Source organism: Camarhynchus parvulus, chromosome 3 (genome assembly GCF_901933205.1).
Source record: "Camarhynchus parvulus chromosome 3, STF_HiC, whole genome shotgun sequence".
Lineage (NCBI taxonomy): Eukaryota > Metazoa > Chordata > Aves > Passeriformes > Thraupidae > Camarhynchus > Camarhynchus parvulus.
This window is the reverse complement of record NC_044573.1, coordinates 74,036,044-74,059,128: the sequence shown is the minus strand read 5'-3', so window position 1 is coordinate 74,059,128 and position 23,085 is coordinate 74,036,044. Positions and strand designations below refer to the sequence as shown.

General features: G+C 43.0%; 1 protein-coding gene across 1 annotated transcript; it reads left to right on the top strand.

The window, feature by feature from the left end:
- The first annotated feature begins 1,682 nt into the window (after positions 1–1,682).
- Positions 1,683–21,883, top strand: KCNS3 (potassium voltage-gated channel modifier subfamily S member 3). The gene is made up of 2 exons (XM_030945841.1): positions 1,683–1,807; positions 20,353–21,883. The coding sequence occupies exon 2, from the start codon at positions 20,402–20,404 to the stop codon at positions 21,881–21,883; it is 1,482 nt and encodes a 493-aa protein (XP_030801701.1). The 5' UTR covers positions 1,683–1,807; positions 20,353–20,401.
- Positions 21,884–23,085: the final 1,202 nt, after the last annotated feature.

Sequence of the window (23,085 nt, the reverse complement as noted above, 5' to 3'; positions counted from 1 at the left end):
GCAGGATGATGCTGATGTAAGGAGCTCTAAGTTATGATAATGCAGATTGCAGCTTGACAGGCTTGATGAGCAGCCAAGACAGCATGTTCTGCCCTCCCTGCCAGGCAGAGCAGCACCATGGGACACATCCAGTGCCCACAACAGGCTCTGAGGACAGAGTCACCAGTGTCACCAGCCGTGTTGACACAGGCAATAAAGCTACCTTTCGCCCCTCTGTCACTACAGATGTCCCTGTATGTTAGAAACCTGTGTGTCCTTGCTGCCCAGGCAGCTGCAGCTCTCACCTTCCTGGGCAATTTCCAGCATCTCACATTCTTGCCTGTGATGACTTGAGGTTGTGTAACCATCTGATGGGCTGCAGCACTGCACTATCATTTCCAAGAGTCAGTAACAATATTTCTGCAGGATCTTTCAAATGTTATGCTGAAATCTCCAAATGACCCACTAAGATGACCTCATTTGTCTTCAGGAAGTATTCTGTTCACATTCTTGTATTTGAACAGTTCTGAGGAACTCCCTTTGCACTCAGGGCATGGCTTTCTCACAAACTTTCTGTAACTAAATGCCATTCTGTACTCCTGCTTAATTATGGTTTTTGAAAAAGATGCGTACCATAAATGTATATTGCTGTACACAACACTGAAGGGTTGATGTAATATCCGGACAAGACATATTCTGCAGTGATTAAAACTTCTGTGATTAATGAAAGAGAAATGAGATAAAAAACTTAATTTATTAATGCTATTATACACCATAACACATAATAAAATGAATCCTCTCTGCAGAGCAATAGCATCTTAAGGGAATAACAGTAAACACAATCAGAGAGAAATGTATTGTCTTAAGATCTCCCCTCTCCCTAATCTTCACAACTGAGGACTCTTATAAGACTAAAAAATTATTACCACAACAAGAACACATCAGCATAGTAAGTATTTGTGTTGCCTCTAAAAAATAGGTTGTTGAATTATTCTCCTTAAAATACATAATGAATTCTAAAAACACCCACCACAACAAAATCTCCCCCAAAACAGAGGAGAATTTTATGCAATGTTTGTGGAAGATTTTTTCCAAGCTAAAATTGATCAGGAAAATAATTGGCAGAAATAGTTATGAAACAGATTCCCCCCAATCCTGCAGTTAGTGATGATGATGATGATGTTTTAGAGTACTTTTTCTTAGTGAAAAGTTTTGAAAAGTTTGGCAAAAGTGCAGAAAATACTTTACATTGTGTCAAAATTTGTAATGAAGGAATAAACCTTCCCGTTCATTAAATACGTCGGCAATTTTCAAAACGACACCACTGAAACAAAGTGTTTAATCGTGGAACGCTGTCGCAGCTGTGCTTTTGAGTTGCACTGGGAGCTGGTCTGGCTTCCCATTGCCCTCTGACTTTAACTCGGGCAGAACTGAGCCCCGACACAAGCAGACAACTACTCTGGGGCAGAGGAAGAAAGCAAATCACTTCCCCCTGCAGCGTGCGGAGGACACTACGCATCTCAGGCTGCACCGCCAGCTAATCAAGCCGCGTATGTGCCACTTCAGCACAGCGGCTGGGAATCGATGGCAGATCAATCCCTCGGCGCTGACAGCTCAGCGCGCAGCGCCGGCCCCGCCGCCGCACAAAAGCGGGACGGGGCGAGCCCCGCAGCCCAGAGCGCGGCACGGACGGCAGGGCCGGCACTGCTGCCGCAGCCCCGGGCGGGAGGCGGCCGGCCCAGCCCAGCCCCTCCGCCTCGGCAGCATCGCCCCTCGGCACGGGCTGCCCTCTCCGAGCCGCGGGAGAGCGGGGACCTGGGCGTGCCTGGTAGGTGGCGACGCGGGGCAGCGGCGCAGCCGGGTCCGGGCACGGGGTCCGGGCGGCTGCGGGACTGCCCCAGGGAACTGAGCGGGACGGCCCCGGGCGCGGGGCGAAACGCCGGGGGCGCTGTGCGGGACCGACGGGCGAAGTGCAGGAACGCTCCGGGAGAGAAGAGGAAAGCGTGGGGGTGGGACTCCGCCACAGAGCAGGATCCCCGAGGCGTGGAGCGGGACTTGTGAGAAACACCGACCGCCGGGGCGCGAGCGGAGCGGGACCCCCCGGAGGCAAAGCGGCCCCGCTCGGGCGCGGCGCCGAAGCGCGGGGAGCGGAGCGGGGACCCCGAGGGCGCTGCGGGACCCCAGGAGCGCAGGCAGCGCCCGGCCCGCTGCGCGCCGCGACGGGAGCGGGGCCGGGGGATGCCCGGGGCCGGGGAGGGGACTCGGCTGAGCCCGCCTGCCGCCGCCTGCCTTCCCCTCCCACCTCGGGCGGCCCCGCGGAGCTGGCGGAGCGCGGCGGGGCGGCCGGCGGCGGCCGCGGCTCCAGGTAGGCAGCGCTGCCCCGGGGAGCGGCTGCGGCTCGGAGGGGACAGCGCCGAGTCCGGCGCGGTGTCTTCTCCTTGCGTTTCGCGGGGCAAACAGTCGGGGGAGGAGGAGGAGGATGCGGAGGAAGGGTGCACAGGAAGCCACCTGGGGAGGGGGACCCTCGGCGCGTTTGCTGCCCCGGCGATGTCTTGCCCTGAAGCATCCTGCTCGGGACTCCCTCCGCGGGGAGGCGGCTCCGGAGCGGGGGCGCGGGCATCGCTCTGGCCCTCGGAGGGGACGCGTCCTGCCGAGATCCCCGCGGCTGCTTTGTAATGGCCTGCGCGGGAGAGGGTCGATAGAGGTGCCTCTGAGTCCTTTAGCATTGCACAGCTCTGCCTTGTCTTTTAGAAACTCGTTTAGATTAAAAAGTAAACTAGATTTAAGCAGTGAATAGCTACAGCAGCCTCTGTGGGTAAGGAAACGTGGAAGAAGTTTCTTAACTGTGCACGTCCTGTTTAAAGTAGACTTCACTAAGTTTGGGATAGTTAACGAGATTTTAGAATTAAGTGGACTTTGAAGGAACTTTCTCTTTTTATGAATGACTCTTTAAATGTTCATGTGTAGGACAGTGAAAATTCTCTCTGCTTATTTTTGGATTTTCTGGATTTTCTTGCCTGTGAGATCGCTGTGTACCATTTTTCATTTGCCTAATGCAAAGCACAGCTGCTGGTTGGTTATTCTGGGGGCTGAACTCAGTGTGTCTGCTGGGCAAGGTGGACCTCAAGATCTGAGCAGCGGCAGTGTATTGATTCCATTAGTGGAATTTACAGATCTGCCGACAGATTCCTTTTAACACAGTCGCTTTCCCAGAATTAAAGTTCTCCTCCGAGCGCCTGTCACTGGTCTAGGCCGATAGATGGCATAAGGCACTCAAGCTGCCGTCCTGAGCGGACAGAGGGAGCAGGCATGCCTTTTGTGGGGAGCCAGGAGTTTCAGAGGGGGTGTATGAGTCAAATTCTGGGTGTCTGACTTGGGATACCTGGGGCAGATCTCATTTTCAGAGACATGTCCTGGACCACTCATTCTTACTTTCCTCAAGTCAAAATTGCAGCCTTTCCCAAAATCTTTCTCTTCTTTAATCAGTTAGCATTAAATAACCTTCAGTTTTGGTAGGAATTGATCTGAGTTCATATCCTAAGCCACGAAGTAGAGGTAGCTTTTCAACTTTGCAAAATGTATTTAATATCTACTGCTGGGGGGAAGCTGCTCACAGCAGCAGTGTTGAAACCAGTAGTCATTGGGGGAATGAAAGACAATTATAAGGCTTGTAAGGAAGAAACTTTTTAGTTTCTGTATCTAAATTTCTGCTGAGATAGCACTGTGGGTAGACAAAAATGATTTTATGTTCTGAAATTTTGTAAATTATTTAAATACAGGTAGGTAGCTAAATGATGATAAAAGAACTTTAATTGACAGTAGTCATACCTAGCTTTTATAAGGGTGCTTCTTAGCTGTAGATTTCAAAACAGTTTTCTTTAAAAAGAGGCACAGTATCAGTAGATTTTTATTTCAATTTCAGGAGTAAAGTATGGGGAAGGTCCAGAAATAATATCATATTTCCTAAATCATGGTTCTTTACTTGTCCGTTAGATCTACTTTATACTGTCTGGACAGATTTAAGAGAGTCTTGCAATTAAAAAAAGAGTAAATCTATATGTATTCATTGCAGAGGACATTAAAGCTCTTTTTTGAGAGACCTTCTTCCTTATCTATAAATGTCTATTTTTTGTTACCTGTCTCAGCACTAAGGCAACCCACAGAAGTTGTAGCAGCCTTTCAACTTCCTATTTGTGAGTGTGGGCAAAAGAAAATCAATAATCAGCTTTCAGCTGAGCTGATACAAACTGCAGTGTGACCCCTAGAATTGTTCCTGGGACAGGTGAGGTCAGATGTTTTGCTAGAATGTCCTTTGTAGAAACAGAAAGGTCCTGAAGGAGGAGCAGAAAGATTCTTTGCTCACCCTCTCTAGGACTTAGCAGCTTGCCCAGGGCAAGAAGAATAAAACCACCTTAAACTGAAAAGATGATAAATTGGTGTTTGGCCACCAGTATCACCTTAGCTGTGCAATTACAGCCACAGGCAGGATAAAATCAACTTCTCACACTCAGTGCCAAGACCATTCAGCCTCAGTGCAGAACAAGGTTCTGCAGTGACTGAGCCGAGCTGCAGAGGCACCTTAAACCTGTCTGGAGAGTGAGGCAGCTGAGCTTTCTGCTCTCAGCACTGGTGCCTCTGCCAGAGGTGAGCTTTTTGTTCTGGCTGGGCCCAGGCTGGTGCTGGACACGTGTCCTGCCATGTCCTGCTGCATCCTGCCTCGCTGCTGGGATGGCTCCAGAGACTGCTGCCGCTGCCGCCATGGCTGCTGGCATCCCTGTCCTGCCAGCTGGGCAGGCTGAGGCCGCACCTCTCAGGTGAAATAAGTCCTGCTGAACAGGGAGGGTGTGTGACAGGCAGGGTCTGGTGTGAGTTTGTCAGAGCAGTCTGTGTCCTGTTAGGCAATATCTGTATGAGCAGCCTGACCTTCAGCTTGGTTACTTGAAAACAGGTCAAGACCGTGCTTTTGGTCTTACCTCCTGGAATCCCTGTCTAAGCCCATTTGTTTGCAGCATGTCTCCTGTCCAAAGACTCTTGATTTAAGGAACTTGTTTTCTTCCTATTGGGGCACATCTATTAAAAAGATCTGCCCAAGGCTAATGACTAGAAACAAGGCTCAAGGCTCTAAACTCTCATCAATATCTGCCTTGCAAATTTTCAGTTGTGGGACATCTGCCAAGGACACATAATAAAACAGAGATCATGAATAAATAAAATGTACTCCACTAATCTGTGGATATTTTCTTTTTATCTTGCCTTTGCCCCATCCCTTTGTTTTTATTTCTTGTTCTTTATCTATTTTCTTATTTCTATTAAGCCTTGTCTTTTAATTTATGGCTTCATCTTATTTTCTTCCTGTGTTGCCTCTTCACTTTCTGAGGGGGAAGGCACCCCAAAGAAACCAGGCAGGATGCTGTCATTGCCATTGCCTGGTTCTGTGTGGAGGACCAAATCCCCATCTGACAGAAACTGTCCTTGACCTGTTCCAGACAATGGTTCTGCACCAGTTAATGCCAGGGAATTGTCTGCTTCAATATGCTACCTCAGTATGTTGCTCCATTCTTTACCATTTTTTCTTTTTTATACCTCATTTCCTTCTGATCCTTTTCATTTTCCCATATTTTACTGATGCTTCTTTCCTTATTACTGTACTTTCCATTTTATGTGGATGTGTTCTGCTCGTCTTGTCTCATTCATATTGTACCTGACGTCCTAACAGCAGTGTGTTAAACTGCTGTCATCTGTCATTTGTGGATAACTGGCTCGTTTTTCTTGCAAGGGTATTCTGCATGTGACACTTGCTTGTAATGGTTTTCTTTTGTTTTTTCATTTTATTTTAAAGGAGATGACTTCTCTCTTTATCTTTAATCTTTTATTTATCTCTCTTGCAGAGGGAGATGATGTTGACTGTATTGGTCATTAGTTTCCGAGGGAGCTCATTCCACAGTAATTTTCAAGAGACATCTGTCTTCTGGCAAGATGAGCTTTATGATTTCTATTAGAAGGTCCCATTGTGGTCACTGTTCTTGTTCTGCTTACTTTGCTGCACATTTGGGGCCATTTGCTGTGTTACAGGTAAAGCCAGAGACCTTGATTTTTGTGCACTGTTCAGCAAGGAGCTCAGGTAAGTCTGGACTAAACATATTGGTCTCTGTGTGCTGGTTATGTTGATATATAGGTGTGGAATGGTTCACTAATTTTGCCCTCTCTAAATTGTTTGTCACTGCTGTCTGTCTGCTGGGTATTCTTGATGTCCCTTGTCATAGCATGAATTTCTGTTCTCCTTTCTTTTATCCATGAACCCTCCAGCTCATCTTCTTGCCCTTCACACTAAGGTGTCTTACCCATTTTGCCTTCCCATCCCTGACAGGTGAGTGGGGACTGAGGTGAGGGGTCTTGGTGTACCAGCTCTCATAGCTGCTGAGGAATTTCTGGGAGGGGGCACCAGGAGAGGCCCCTACAGCTCAGCCCTTCAGACTCCTTTTTGTTCTTGATGTTCATCATCCCTTGATGTCTGCCCTGGCTGCAGATATCAGCCTGACTTTGGCATGGTCAGTGTCTGTTGCCATCTCCTCCAGGCAGGTTTATATCTTAAAGGTTGATGTTGGACAGGCAGAGCTGCTGGACTGTGAATCCAGAATCAATCCACAGGCAGACCGTGGCAGATGGGCAACCTGGCACCATCCTTGTCGGGATCTCTAGCTGGTCAGAGTGACCCCGAGAAAAGTTAGAAAGTCTCTTTTCCCAGCACAGCACTCGAGGAAGGAGTCAGAGCTCTTAATTTCTCAGTCTCAAGGTTGTTTATTGTATCTTATCCATAAAATTCTTTCTCTTGTTCTGCCGAGGTCCGTCCAGCAGGACAGTCAGAGGCACTCTGCCTGCCCCCGGGGCGGTGTTATGTCTTTATACTAAAAACTATGTATACAATGTTTACAATTACTTTCCAATACCTATCACCTATGTTAGACAGTGAGCTTCTACTCTAAACCAATCTAAAAGTGCCAACATCACAGCAGAAGATGGAGGCCAAGAAGAAGAAGAAGAAAGGCTGGACACACGCAGATTCCTCCATCTTGCCCCCCTGAGTTCCCATTCTAAAACCCCCAAAACTTACTTTTTCACGTTGTGATAAATTCACTATCATTCTGCTTAATTTGTCATGGCTTGCAGATCTTCATCTAAGGTTGGTAACTTGCTCCACAGGTCATAATCAAAACCACAGACACTTTGGGCCCTGTGCCACGGTCTCTGAGCCCCCTGGCAGGGGTCTTGGCTGCTCAGGACAGCCAGAGGGATGTCCTGGGCCCTGACCTGACCCTGACATCCTCGCCTGTGCCAGCAGCAGCAAGAGATGCAGTTGTCCCTTCTTGTCCTGTGAGGTGTTGTGCTGTGTGAGTTCTCTGGAGGTGCATCTGTGCAGCTGGAGCTGTGTGTGCTCTGAACAGGGTAAAGGCTAAGAAATTAACTTACCTTTTTTCCATTTTTAAAAATTTTTTTGGTCTTACCAGCCTGTCAGTAAAAACCAGCAAAGGCCACATGGACAAAATTGTGGATGGTTTAAGGAGGACAGATTATTTATGATCTGAGGCAGAATGTTGCTTTCTCGTTTTTCTTCCTTTTTTATATTTTTGTCCTTTGTTCATCGGCTTGGACAAGCAGTTTAGATGCCAACTGGTGTCTTAAAAACTGGTTGATTCTTCCATGTGTTTAATCATTCTAGCCCAGTGCTGCTCTAATGACAGGCTCAGAGCTCAACTTGGGCAGAGGATTGCTTGTGTTCTCCTCAAAGCAATGGCAGACGTCATGGACTTGGGAATGTTGAAGTAGAATGTGTTCACCTGCTGCATGAGATCAAGAAGGTCACATCTCAAGTCTCAGGTGCAGCTTCCAAAGCATGGAGCCCGAGGCATCTGCCTCACAGCTCATAATAAAGTGCTATGAGGTTTATGGACAAAAACTGTCTTGTACCTCAGTCTTGTAAAACTTAGTATTGGCAATTTTGTGCCCCATATAGAGTTTCGTATTTCTCTGTTTTTTTGTTGTTTGAGCCTAACAAATTGGCTGTTGATGTTCATATAAGTACAGGCAGGTTACCTGTGGGAGGCAGATAATCAACTCAGGAAAAATCTATAACAGCTTTGATTTGCATGGAGGAAATGCAGCCTGGGTAGTTTCATAAAAATTGGAAGCACTTCTGATTGCTCTGCCATGCTCCTTGCTTCTTTTCTACCTCCTCTCTTTCAGCAGACAAGAGCTGTTGCTGCTTCCAGTGGTGTGGAGGCTTCAGCTCTAAAACCTTTTTGGTACCATGGTGGTATGTGTTACAGGGAGCAAGGGGGTTCTTTCTCCTGGCTTCTGTGAGAGAAGAATCACCCTCATAGTTTGTGAGATGCAATTACAAGTCTACAATATTAATTTTGTGGACAATTGTTGTCAATCAGTATGTTTAAAACAGGGGTGGTGGAAGACTGGGTATGTCCCAAAGAAGACTCCTTTTTATTGAAGGCTTTATCTTATACATATATATATAATTCTTCAGTTATTTCAATCAGTTACTGCTGATTTAATTAGGTTACCATTCCAAAGCTGCTTGGTAATTTTATGAACTCCATTTATTGCCTGTTGAGAGAAGAGCAAATAGAGCCATAAGTTAGATTTTTCATTTTGAAAACAGCTCACTCATTACTGCAGCACAAATGTAAATCAGTCCTCCATGGTTTAGCTGTAGCTAGTGACAAGCATTGAATGATGGTTTGAGCATGACATTTTAGGGGCAGACACCTTTTCCCTTGAATAAGCTGCTGAAAATGATGCTGCCTTGTATATTCTTCTTAAGCTAAGAAGATCTGTGTGTCTTCCTGTCCAGTTCATTGTTTGCTCTGAAAAGGGCAGCCAGTATAGATCAATACTGCTCTTTTAATTCACCCATGAAATTGGTAAAAGCTTGAGCTGGACAAGGGGGATAGAATGAGTTCTTGGTGGTATTTTAGCTCAGTGCTGTTAGTCTGGAAACAGTAATGGTGTTTATGTTCTCATTGTAAGCTGTTCTTTTCAGGGAGTCATGGTTTTGTTTTACAGTTTGCTGGATGTTAGGCCAGGCAGAGAGAAGTTTTTCCCACTTTCTTTGATTAATTTGTTACGATGACAGAAAAGAACAAAACAAAGGGAAAATTAGCTCATAGCGTGTTTGGTGGTCAAATAAGAGTTATTGTGGATTCACATTGAAACCTGTGAATCTTGAAAGCAAGAAAAGCTTAATCTGCAAGCACTTCCTGCTAGGCAAAGTGCTTGGTCCTGGCTCTCTGGGATGCTCCGTCCATTTCCTGACCATGAAGCCAGTCTTTTCCGAGGTCTTCTGTAACTGCTAGAGGCGGGGGATGTGTTTCAGTCTTCTTAGGCTATCACTTATCCTTGGAGCTGAGCAAAAGCCCTGGTTTGAGGCAATACTCAAGCACAGACTTGTAAGAAGTCCAACATGACTTGAAAAGTCTCGTTTTGCGTATGTGTATTCAACTCTATCTGAAAACTTTGGACCAAGTGTCTGGAAAATTTGGACTGAGTCTCAGCTGGCATCTTTAAAAGCTTCTGGCCTTGAGACTTGGGTCTTAGGCAATCAGACATGTTCTCTTAGATAAGTATTACTGATTTCAGATTATATCAGGGGTTTATATATTCAGATACTAAGTCTGAGGGCTGTGGTAAAACTGCCTCACAAATGGAGTGAGAGGCAGAAGTTGTTATTTTTCTCTCCAGAGTTTCACTGAGCGCTTACTGAAGTACCTCATTCAAAAGTAGACAGAAAGAAAAAAGTATAATTTCAACTGTCTTCTTTTTCTTCTAGAGAGCTATAGATTCACACTGCCCTTAAGGCCGAACAAGTTTTTGCTTACAGTGATGTTCAGTGAGGCTCTGCTTCCAGCAGCAGCTTATGAAGGGAAACTACCAACAACTCCCGAATGTGTTTTGCTCTTATTTTCTTCTAATGCACTGCATATGCTTAATGAACTCTAATTCTTTTTTGGAAGACATGTAGTTAGGATCTCAGATCTTCCTCTGGACCTCTTGATGTGTGGTGCCTTCAAAATCCTGGGGGCCTGTTGGTGAGAGTTTATGAATCTATCTCGCTGATGTTTAGCCCAGGCAAAAACCTAAGAAATCCCTTCTCCTGTTAAAGTCTTCCACAAAACATCTGCTAATTTTGTGGGATTAGGATTTATGCAGCCACACTCCTTCATTTTTCCCTATCTGGACATTTGTGTGGGTCATTTTAAAAGTTAGAAAAATATATTTGTAAAAAAAAAGTTGGGAGAAGTAAGGAGAGAAAGGGCTGGATTGTAACTTCTGAAATTTCTTCTAATCTGGTTGGGCTTTCTATCTGTTCCAAACTTTCTGCCATTGGAAGACAATAGCAAAAATGGCACCAGAGTAATTTTATAAGGTCTGCCTTTGAGTTGATTAAATGGCTGTATTGTTATGGGCTGTGCAAACACATGTACTAGCCAGAATCCAGCCCACACACACAGCACCCCCAGAACCTTACAAATTGTGCCAATGTGTGATATTACTTTGCATATGTAAATCCAGGTGATGGTGTCTACTAAACACTTCCTGAAAAAATAATGGGTAATAATGCTGACAATTGCTGAAATGAATTGCACTGGTTAGGACTGATACTTGTTTAGTGAAAAAACTTACTTGCTGGCTGTTCCTTTTTGTGTGCAATGACAATGCCTCAGCTTCTGTGAATATTCAATTGAACAGTGGTGCAGTGATGCAATTCTATGTCTTAGCCTGTCACGTCCTCACTTCACACATTTTCTGGCAAATATTCTTTCTTGCTGAATGCTTTGTGGGCACAGCCTGGTTGAAATAAACAGGGAAAGCACCTTTGTTTTGTAGGGACTGAGATGACTAATAATACACTGGTTGACTGATGGGATGCTGTTAAAAGGGCTGTCAGCATCCTGGAGAAGCTCCATCTGGGATGAAGCAGCCCCATGCAGCAGCTTGGGGGGCTGACTGAATGGAAAGCAGCTCTCAGAGAAGGACATGGGCAGTGGGGTAGGCAACATGCAGAACTCAAGTGAGCACTGTGCCCTCACAGTGAGGGCCAGCTGCCTCCTGGGCTTTGTCTGCAAGGCTGTAGCCAGCAGATCCACAGAAAGAGTCACTGAACCCAGACTGGAGCAGAAGAATGTCTAACTAGGCTTTAGGAGAAATATTTTCCCCATAAGAGGGGTCCGGGTGGACCAGGTTACCAGAGAGTTTGGGAAATTTTGGAGATGATAAAAAAAAAACAATTGGCCCTGAACAGCCTTCTTTCACTGAACCAGCTTTGACACTGGGTGGGACAGATGGCCTCCAAAGGATCTTTTCACCACAAATTAGTTTCTTATGTTACCTGGAAAGTCAAGAGGAGTGGTGTAACCAAACGATGTTCAGTGTAGGAGCAGTGAGCAAGTACCAAAATCTGAGTGCTCCAAGAAGTGGAGGCTCCTGGAGGCCTCAGTGTGGATAAGGCTTGCAGTGTGGCTCTGAACCCTATGTCCCTTGCAGATATTTTTTTCCAGCTGCTTCTACATACCTTTCCTTAGCCTGTGGCCTCAAGTCACTCATACTAGCACATTGTAAAACTTACTTGGATGCTTTGAAAATGCATGTTGGATCACAGCAGGCTGCAGAACTTACGTGTAAGTGAGATTTGGAGCTCTGCTTCAGAGTTTTCTAGGATCAAGAGAATTTATATTGAACAGTACTGACTCCTTTAGTGAGATTAACATGCTGCAAACACAAGTGTTTTTACAGATTTTCGGTTGAAGGTTTTACTCAAAATGTTCACAATAACAATTGCTTGTGTTCTTGTTGCCTAAGAGACTCTGAATATCTTGGAGAGCTTCACTGTGGTCAAGAAAACCTTTGTTTATCTCTGAAATTAATAGAATTTTTTCAAAACATAAAAAAGAAATACAATGTAACTTTATCTACTTAGGCTGCCAAGTAAAATTAAATATATAGCAAAGGAAGGAACTGACTTGTTGTGGAGAATTTGTAGATAGTCTGTTTCTGCTGTTCATCCTCCGTGACTCCATCCCATTCCAAATCTTCTGGACATGTACACCTCCATGGGCCTGGACTGCAGCACAGTGTGCTTCAATAGAGGTTAGGAAAATAATTTTGGGAGAACAAGGGCATTCAAGCACTGGACCAGATTCCAAAACCTCTCTAGAGAGGCTTTATCATGGGACATGAAATAAACATCTGCCAAAATTGGTCTAGAAGTAGCTGATCCTGCCTTGAGGAGGGGGAGAAGCTGAATTATATTACTCTTCAAGGTCCATTCTAAGCCTGTTTTCTGTATTCAGTGGTATGTTACTAATGTAAGCATCTTATTTCTAAATAAATTAAAAACGCTCCAGCAAATGGGCTGAGGTACACCCAGAGCGAGATAATTTTTTTGTTCAAGAAGCTTATCCCAAAGCCAGGACTTTGCAGAATAAAGGTATAATGGATTCAAAAGTCATGTGTAGTCAGGTGAGTGCTCTGCAGCTGAATTGCCCTTTTAGCTCTGCTGCTCCGTGGCTGCTGCTAGTGAACGTATTGTGGTAGCACAGACAGGATTGGTTTCAGGTCCTTGCAGTTTTTACTGCTGTAATGTGTTGCAAACATAATCCTGCTGTTTATGTTATTGTCTCTTCCCAGTTTAAGGAGGAAAAGTCATGCTTTATGTGTTGCATAGATTTTAGATTGTTCTGAACAACTTTTTCACCCAGTGAAATTGACTGTTGTGATTGGATTTGTGTCCTTTAAAAATATTACCTTGCTTCCAAAAATAAAAAAAAAAATTAAAAAAAAGTAAAGAAATTAGGAGTGGGAAGAGATAATCTGGGAGCAGAAATGATCAACAGCTCTGCCATCTGTACTAGGAATAGGAGGACAAGTCCTCAGACTCCAAAGTGAGAAATCAGAAAATGTAGGATGGACAAACAAATAGAAGATTTTGAGTATCAGATTAGTCTTCTTGGCAGTGAGCTAAATCTTAATTTTAGCACTCTGTACACCTTTCACAAGGGATAAGAGTATTCTGAATTGCACCAAGGTCAGCATTCCTTTCCTAAACGTGGAAGAGTTATGGCTTTATGTGGGTATAATTTGCCACTGTGCTTGTGAACCATTAACACCTTCCTTAAAAACTCAGGAAAGTCTTCAATGGTTCATGGACCTGTGTGTTGGAGAAAATATATCATGTCTAATTGTTCATCCCTTTATATTAGGCCTGGACGAGTTGTGGTGGGATAGATGGGGCAGTTTCTCACCTCAGCCATCATAGCCCCTCAATACAACCATGGACATTGAAACTGCACTGTAAATACAGGAATGGTATTTAGATTTTCTATGCTAGATAAATATTGTTGGTTTTGTTGGTTTTTATTAGCTGAGCTGTCAGAAGGCAGCTCTAGGCCTACATGTCTCAGTGTACCAGTACCTGGAGTGGTGTGTGACAGCTTTTGTGGAGACTGTGAAGGAGGTAATGGTGTGAGGGATGTGGGCTTGTTTGTGGGCAGCTGATCTGCTGTGTGACTTCAGGGACACTGCTCTCTGTATCTGGGTATCTGCATTATTTTCCTTTCTTAGGTAGGTAACCTTTCAAAATCAAACAACATTTATAAGTGAATTACAGCTTCATCAAGGATCTTCTTAGATTCTAGACTAATCAATGATGGAGAATGCAGAATTATTTTTAAGAAGTATATTGATATATTTTTATTCTGCATCATTTTTTCCTACATGGAAGTGTTTGACTTTGGGATCATGTATCAAATATTTTTGACGACTAGTGGTACCACAAATTCCCCCGGTAAGTGTAACAATAGGATTTTATGTTCATTGTGATCACTGGGGGAGTACTTGAATGGAAAAAAATGGAGAACTCAGTGGAAAATGGGGTACAAAAAATAATTTGGAAAGGGATCCACAGAAATTGTGCTTATTACAGAGGTACCTAGACCTACAAGTTGCAATGTCCATTTCAGATAGTACTTTGTGTTTTGAGGCTGTGCTCTTGATGGGTGCCATTAATACAACCTGTCAAACAAGATTATTGCCAGAATAACCTGGAGATGAACAATTTATTTTACCATCAACCACAGCAATGCTGACCTGGCTTGTAACAATGCCTTTGGTATCTTTTCAAATATTTCTGTGAACTTCAGCCCTTGGGATGATAGAACACAAGGAAGTGCTTAGTGTGGTCAGCTGTCGGTCTGGGCTGGCTGTGGAGCAGGTTTGGGAACTGCAGCCTTCTAACTGTGCTTCAGTGTGGGGATTTGCAGGTTGGTTTTCAAGCCAGCACATTTTAATCTGTCACTTCCACTTAGTTGCGGATAATGATCTTTTAATTTGTATGAACAGAATATAAATTGCAGAGCCTTTGGGAATGTTGCAAGGTGCAAGCCTTGTTAACTCTTATAATGTGTGTTATCTCCAGGGCCTTTTCAAGTCAGAGAGAGAATAACTTTTTTTTTTTTTTTTTTTTTTTACTTTAATCGTTTTACAAGGTGACATTCTGATAACTGGGTGGTATTAGGTGTTGCTACTTGTTCTTTATGTATATGAGAAAGGAGTTCAGATCTCATTATGCATTCCCAAAGAAGCTTCTGTCATGTGCAGGCTACAGCTGGTGTGTTTTTCCCTTGCCCCTTTCTCGTATCCAACCTTGGCATATCCTCTCATCCTCATAGTGGAAATAGCAGAATTTCACTTTGGGAGAATTCATTTTATGTTGTATTAGTCGCATGGAAGTTACACACCTTGTGGCACTACTCATATAGGCTGCTTACCTAGTCATGGCAGAGGGGGACCCCACCTTTGGTGATTCACCCCCAAAAACCTGTACCTGGCTGAGTGGTGGGAACCATGGGCTGGAGATGATGCTTCTTTTATTCTTGCTTGTGTTGTTTTACTCTCAGTTGTAACAGCTTCATTTCTTCCTTATCAGTCTTTTGGAGGAGGTGATTTTTTTTTTAACCCCCTATATTTGAAGACCGTTTTTTTGACAAGTATGAATATTTAAATAAAATGGTAAGAATATTTAAATAATTTTACATTTGAATGTCAGTAATGCTTCTAACAGCTATAGTTGTTTACAAATGATGATCATCTCTTTGTGATCTTCATTGTGTTGCAAAGTTGCAAAAACATTTGGCACACAGTGTCTGAAACAGCCTGGTGACAGTAGAATTGTACTGGGGTGAACATAGCCAAGTAGGCTTACATGGGAGTAGCATCAGAAGAAAATTCAACTCAAACTTTATTTACCTGAGGTCTTCTGGGAGGTTGTACTGAAACAATTTTAAAAGAAATGTAGTTGCATAATTTTATTATTTTCATGGCATTTTAATGCAATCTGGATAAAGGATGACACTGCCAGTGGAATACAAACAATAAATTACAGCTGAGAAAATAATTTAGCTGATTAATTTATCCTCTTTGCCTCACAGGGTGTCCATAACCACAGAGTGGTTTCTTCAGATGGTCTTGCTATTTGTGCTAGATGACTTTTTAAAGTTAACCTCCACCTCCATAGTCTGTGAATGACTTTACAATTAACTGTGTCAAGTGTTACAATGAGTTGAATGTTGCAGCTTATATCATAGTGAAAGAGGCTGTGCCAGTATTAACTTACATTTTTCCAGGCTTAATTAAGTGTGCTAAAGCAGTTACACTACTGTCCAGCTGACAGACAACAACTTAAGTCATGCTAACTGGATTTCAGTCCAAATCCCTAATTGTGATTGATCAAGTAAATTATACATGCATTTAAATGTTTTTCTCTGCTCAGTGAGTCAGAAAATGTAGACAGTACTTCCAGGTGGTGCGTTAGACAAGTATTTGCCCTAGGATGAGTGGAGAAATTCAAACACTTAAAAATCAGTGAAATGTTGATCCTGAGCTGAAGGTTGTTATGGTTTGTTATCCACAGCATTTTAGAAGTACTTAGGTGTCAAAACCTGCACGTGTGTAGCTTGGATGATTGGTAGAAGCTCTTAAATGTCGGGAAATTAGCAGAAGTAACAGCCCAGGTGTTTATCTGCATCATTAGGAGACAAAATCTGCTTCCTGAGCATGGCTGAGTGTCAAAGTAAGATTCTTTAGAGGGAATTTACTCACAGCTGAATTTCCTGAGTTTGGAACCCTAAAATGGAAATCTGCCAAGATCATCAGATTCCTTGGGGAAAAAATGTCTTTGAGCTCTGGAAATACTCTGTAGAGTTACCAGGATTTGCATGCCCTTTCAGGTTCGCATCAGTGTTACATCCCTTGTGACTTCACTGTGAGCAGGACTATGTCCTTTAATTAATGTTCTTCAGCTTGGAGGAAACCATGCTAAAATGTGAACTTAATCTTGAGAGATTTATGGAGTGTAACTGTGCAGGTAGGAGGAGGTGAGGCTAAGACAACATAGCCTTGAAGGAAACTGGTAGAAAATCTGTAGGCATGAGCTCTCTTTGAATATTTTAAGTAGCTGAGCACAGCCATTGTAAACCTGTTCAACTTCCTTTCTATTGTGCCTGGATAATCACAGATTAGTGTTTACAAAAGATGAAACTGCCCCAATTTGGAGTTACCAGTAGTCAAGGTGGTACTATGCTCAAATATTCAACATGTCAAAAAAAATGTTCTGAAGCTTGTGGTGTATGACCTCACAGAGAATGGAGACTTTGTGTAGATACCATGCAAAACATAACTGAGAAAGAGGAACTTTGCTGACAAATAAATGTGTACTATGGGGATCCATGTGGTCAGTAAAAATCTCTTAGTGGTTTGTTCCAGTGGAGGTTGGAAACCACAGCACTTTGGGATGTGTTACACATCTGTGGCATAGCTGTCTCAAAGGGACTGTATCTGCAAACTGTCTCCGTGACTCCTCTTTTGAGAGCTTTAGGGATTTCACAGCATGCTAAAAGCCCAGAAATTTGCAACTCCCCTTCCAAGACAATGGGCCTGTGGCCTCACCAACAATGTGTGACTGCAGAAGCACTGGCTAGAGCCCATCTCCAGATTGGACTGGGAAGATCCTGTCATTCTGGTTTTTATTCTAAAGTTTGTATCCTTTTCACACAGCTTTCCTTATGACTGGCTTTTATTTAGCCCTGAAGCTTGACATTTGGAACTTCTATTTGTTGGGGGTTTTTTCGTTATCTTGGAAAATAATGTTCATTCTTCCAGTTACCATATTTCTTCTGTGTCTTGTTTCATTTTGTATTGTATATGAATTCTTAGCCAGTAGCTCCTTGAAACTGCTGAAGCAATTAAAACAAATACATAACTAACATCTGGTATGTGTTTATTTGCTCTGTTATGCTCTCTCCGGGGCAAGAATTGTGTGATTTGAAATGGTTTCCGGTTCATTATGTTATCTATATTTGAAGGTCAGAGAGGTTAATGTTGCACTTCAAGTTGAGATTTGCAAAGTTTGTGGTAGTTCTATGTTCTTAGGATGTTCATGACACAGGCCTTGGCACTCCAGGAAAATACCATTTCCAGCTGAGCACAGTTTTATTCTTGAGGAAAAAAGTTTCCTGAATGAGTGAAGAGTTTCCTTGAGTAGAGAGCACGTTGTGCTGAGACAGAAGTTGTCATCTGTGGTCATTGCCCTGTGACTTGAGTCGCTTGTTAAAGTGACACAAATTGTTCTGTTAGTAACTGGCAGAACAATGTCCTGGTCCATGACTCAGGAGTCAGGGTCTCTGCAAGTCAAACAAGACATTCTTCAGATGATCAAGCTCCTCTTGACACAGTTATTTTGAATCTTTCCTGTACGTTCTTTCTGTAGTTCAAAAATCACTTCGTAGTAGTAACACATTAAGCAGGTTCTGGCCCATGGTCTTACTAAGCAAGTTCCATGTATCTTGCACAAATTATGACTACAGTACCCTCAAAATAAAGCAGCAAAATATTGTCCACTGAATTTATTATACAGAGCAATTTCATGGAGGCACCATTATGAATATAATCTGCATCATTGATATGGTTTTATATTGCAGTCTCAACCATAAGTCAGTCTAGTGTACTAAGAATTTGCTGGGCACTAAGTTCTTGCTTTAGTTATTTCTGAATAAAACTTGCTTTGTATTTGTCATTATTTGTCATGATCAGAAGTGCCCCCAGACAGGAAGGTAATGGCTTTAAACTGAAGGAAGGTAGATTTAAATTGGGTATTAGGAAGGAGTTCTTTACTGTGAGGTTGGTGAGACACTTGCACAGGTTGCCCAGAGAAGCTGTGGGTGTTTTATCCTATTTCATCCAGAATTGTTCAAGGTTGGGTTGGATGGACCTCTGAGCAACCTGGTCTAGTGGAAGGTGTCCCTGGCCCTGTCAGAGAGGGTGGGAATGAGATGATCTTTAAGGTCCTTTCTGACCCTCACCATTCTATTGGTCTATGACTCTGTGATCTGAGGTCTTGCCTGGTTTTTATAGTGCTCACTTAGATTGCCAGGGTTCTCGTGTTAATGAGTTGCTGGAAGTGGAGATTTTATTGACTAAAATGAATCAATAACTAGAGGTTTCTTGGGTCTGAATATACTTTGACTTCCAGTCACCCCAGTCCAGATTTATGGCTTTTTTTTATTATTTATAGTGCTATAAAACAGAGCTTGGCTCTAGATCATGAGTGAAGTGTGGTGATGTTTATCAGATGAGTCTTGCTGCCCTTCTTCTGTGAGGAGAGATCAATGGTCTTATTTGACCTCCTGATGATTCCTAAAGACTGAAGCCTTGGGAAATGCCTGGAGCAAATGTGTCTTACAACCACTCTGTTAGCTAGCAAATACCTGCCTTCAAACTAAATCTAAAGGTGCAAAATCATTTCTGTGTTGTCGTGATATAATCTCAGCTGGAAGCCCCTGTGGGATGGGGCAGGGGCTATCTATGGGGCAGAGAGGTAAAAGGAGACAACTTGTGGGTTGAGATAAAAAGCATTTGATAGGTAAAGCAAAAGTGAAGCAAAACAAGGAATTCATTGACCCCTTCCCATGGGCAGGCAGGTGTCCAGCCATCCCCAGGAAGGCAGGGCTCCGTCCCATTTAATGGTGACTTGGGGAGACAAACACCATCACTCTGAGTGTCACCTCTCTTTCCCTCTTCTTCCCCCAGCTCTACATGCTGAGCATGACACCATAAGGTGTCATCTCTTAGGACAGGAGAATTTTGATACTATCTTGTCACATTTAAAAGGAATTGATTTCCATACTAAATTGAAATAAATTAGCTTAGTGTGCATCAATTAGTGTTTAAGTGTCAGAGATCGAAAACATTTGCTCTCCTCATGATCTTAAGTTGCTTATAATCTGATGGCAAGTGTAAAACTGCCAGTTTTGGCTTTACAACACCTTCTCCTTAGAAGGAAAGCAAGAAAGCAGTTCTGTAAAAGTTAACTTACTAGTAACTTTAACTGCCTTTTGAATTCAGTTTTAGCTGAATTTATAGTAAAATACAGAAACATTTAAATGCCCTTCTGTCCATGTGCAGGTGTCCACAGTTAGTTGTTGAGGGAGAATTACTGTGGAAGTTCCATCTCTGAAAGCTCCTTTTCCAGAGATGACATTTCCAACTTCTCACCATCGCTGTAGTGGTTTTAGCTAGACTGTGGTAGAACAAGAACTGCTTCTGAAACTGACCAAGGTGGTAAGAGGGTTGTGACACTTCAGGTGTTGGAAGGCAGACAGAAAAATACCTGAGGGAGTGCAGATACCCAAATATGAACTACAGCATTCTGAAGTCAGGAACTGAAAATCTTCAAAAGTAGTTGTGATATGTTTTCAAGAGCACAGAACGCTGATGTGTGGATTACCCTAGAAGTAAATGAATTGTCAGCAAAAGTAATTGCAGTCCACAATCAAGCAAATAACATTAGAATTAGTGGATTATAAATTGCAACATCGAAAAAATGAATACAACTCAGCTGAAACTGTAATTGAGAGAAACCTGCTTGAAAGTTTTATCCTAAATGTTTTGATTGATTGACAAGTTTTCTCTCTAAAGATTTTTTGCATAACTGAAGTACATGGACTTTGTGACTATTAATTTCGGTGTGGTAGTAAAACAGAGACTCATTTGCAGATGAATTTGGCAGTCTTCCTTTACCCTGGTAAAAAGGAGACCTAAACCAGAACCTACTGCTTTCAAATTTGCTAAAGCTGTAAACCAACCTAATTTAAAACTACACCTGTGAAATGCTGAATAAGGGTATTCATGATTTTATTTCTTTTTTTGTTTGTTTTGTTACAGCATTTCACAGTACCTAGAGATGGAGAAAAGGATGTGTCACAAGAGCAAAACTGAATTAAATGCTCTAACAATATCTTGTGTTCTTTTCAGGTTCTGTGTAATCTCATTGGGCAACAGCAGTGGAACTCGTCTGTCCAAAATGGTTTATGGTGAATTTTTCCGCAGACCTGGCAAAGATGCAGAGCTTATCAATTTGAATGTGGGTGGCTTTAAACAATCAGTGGATCAGAGCACCTTGCTCCGATTTCCCCATACCAGACTTGGAAGACTTCTCAAATGCCATTCAGAAGAGGCTATTCTAGAACTGTGTGATGATTATAGTGTGGCAGACAAGGAATATTACTTTGACAGGAATCCTTCCTTGTTCCAATATGTTCTGAACTTCTACTATACAGGCAAACTTCATGTTATGGAAGAACTTTGTGTCTTTTCCTTCTGCCAGGAAATAGAGTACTGGGGGATAAACGAGCTGTTTATTGATTCCTGCTGCAGCAATCGGTACCAGGAACGGAAAGAGGAAGGTCCTGAAAAAGACTGGGATCAGAAGAGCAACGACAGTATGGACTCCTCCAATGAAGAGTCATCCATATTTGACAAAGAGCTAGAAAAGTTTGATAATCTGTGTTTTGGTGAAATAAGAAAGAAGATCTGGGTCAGGATGGAAAATCCTGCATACTGCTTGTCTGCCAAGTTAATTGCCGTGTCATCCCTGAGTGTTGTTCTGGCATCAATTGTGGCCATGTGCATTCATAGCATGCCAGAATTTCAAAGGCTGGATGCCAATGACAGGGAGATTGGAGACCCTGTGCTGGAAGCTGTGGAGATTACATGCATCATCTGGTTTACTGCTGAGCTAGTGATTAGGCTCTTCACTGCTCCAAGTCAGAAGAAATTCTGGAAGAAACCCCTGAACATCATTGATTTTGTCTCTATTATCCCATTTTATGCCACCCTGGCTGTGGACACAAAGGAAGAAGAGAGTGAAGATATTGAGAACATGGGGAAGGTGGTTCAGATCCTGCGGTTAATGAGGATATTTCGCATCCTGAAGCTGGCCAGGCACTCTGTAGGACTGCGGTCTTTGGGCGCCACTCTGAGACACAGCTACCAAGAAGTTGGACTTCTGCTTTTGTTTCTGTCAGTTGGGATTTCTATTTTTTCAGTGCTTGTCTACTCAGTGGAGAAAGATGATGACTCATCAGAACTGCAGAGCATCCCTATTTGCTGGTGGTGGGCAACCATCAGCATGACCACTGTTGGTTATGGGGACACTTACCCGGTCACACTTGCTGGAAAGCTGCTTGGCACCCTCTGCATTATCTGTGGGATTCTGGTGGTAGCACTTCCAATCACCATTATTTTCAATAAGTTTTCTAAGTACTACCAAAAGCAAAAAGCTATTGATAGAGACCAGTGCAACAGTGATCGCAAAGACAAAAGCAACGACCTACCCTATTTTAACATTAGGGATATTTATGCCAAAAAGATGCACTCCTTCATTTCTAGCCTTTCTTCAGTAGGAATTGTAGTCAGTGACCAAGAGTCAACAGATGCCTCCAGTATCAAAGATATGGAGGATGTTTACAACACAGTATCTTTAGAGAATGGTACAGGAAAATGAGTTGAATCACGTTTGCTTCTCTTTATTTCTCTTCTGATTCTTGGTAAATGTGGACTGACAAATTTCAGTGAATTCATTAAGAGCAGTTGATTCTCAGGGTACTTAACTCTCAGCCATATTTGGACATTCTATGCTCTGAGGATGCCATAAAAGCTTCATTGTTTATATGAGGTTTAAAATATGCCTCATACAGTGGTTTAATTTTTACACAACTAGTGTTATGCATTTTTGGGGACAAAAAGCTGGGAAAAGAGTTTTACATGTGAGACAAGTGTTTGGGTTTTTTTGTTTTGTTTTGTGGGTATTGTTGTTTGATTTGTTCATTGTTTTTTCCCCTGCAGCAGTCTCATATCTTTCACAGAATTTGCTTTTATAATTTGCTGCTCTTCAGGTAGAGATGTATTAAAAATGTGTAAGAACTATTGCACAAGTTAGTGAAGTTTTCACCTGCAAATACATTAGATAAATGAAGGAATTGTGTACATGTAAAACTGTGTTCACTAACAAATTTGAGTAATTTTAGAGTTGGGAACCCATTTCCTAAGTTGGGGCAGAAAATATATTGGTACATATTGCTTTTACTCCATGGAAGCATAATATTTATTAATTTCTTTCCAAAAGCACAATACATTTTTAGTTTGTTAAAATAAATTATTCCCATTGTGCCTGTATTTTTCCTAGGATCCAGCCATGGTCAAGCTCTGTCAGGTCCTAAAGGTTGTTAGTCATAAGTCCCAGGATGAAGCATGTGCAGGATAGGAGATTTTTATTCCTGACCCTGAGCAATTCTGGTGCCTGGAGGGGATCCTGCTGTGGTTAAGGCCACCCCAGTGGCTTCCCCACGATTTGCAGGCACTGAAGCAAACATCTGTGGTGGTCTTTAGAAGTCACTGCTCCCCAGTGCCAGCACTGCTCCCCAGTGCCAGCTGCCCCTTGCTGGGGATTGCTGCCTCAGTGGTGGGAGCAGCAGCTCGGCTGCTGTGCTGGGTCTCTGTCCAGGGCTGAAGCACCGAGCAGTGGAGATATGGGGACATCCTCTTCTCTGCCGTGTGTTGCCCATCAGGGATGTAGGGTGGGAATTGCACCTGGGCATCTGTATTGGAACTGTTTCAGCTCATTTTTCTAAAGCTCATCTGCTGGTGGTGGCAGCTTTCCTGATGTGTGCCATGTGCTGGAGCAGTGCTCATTGCTTGGCAGAGTCC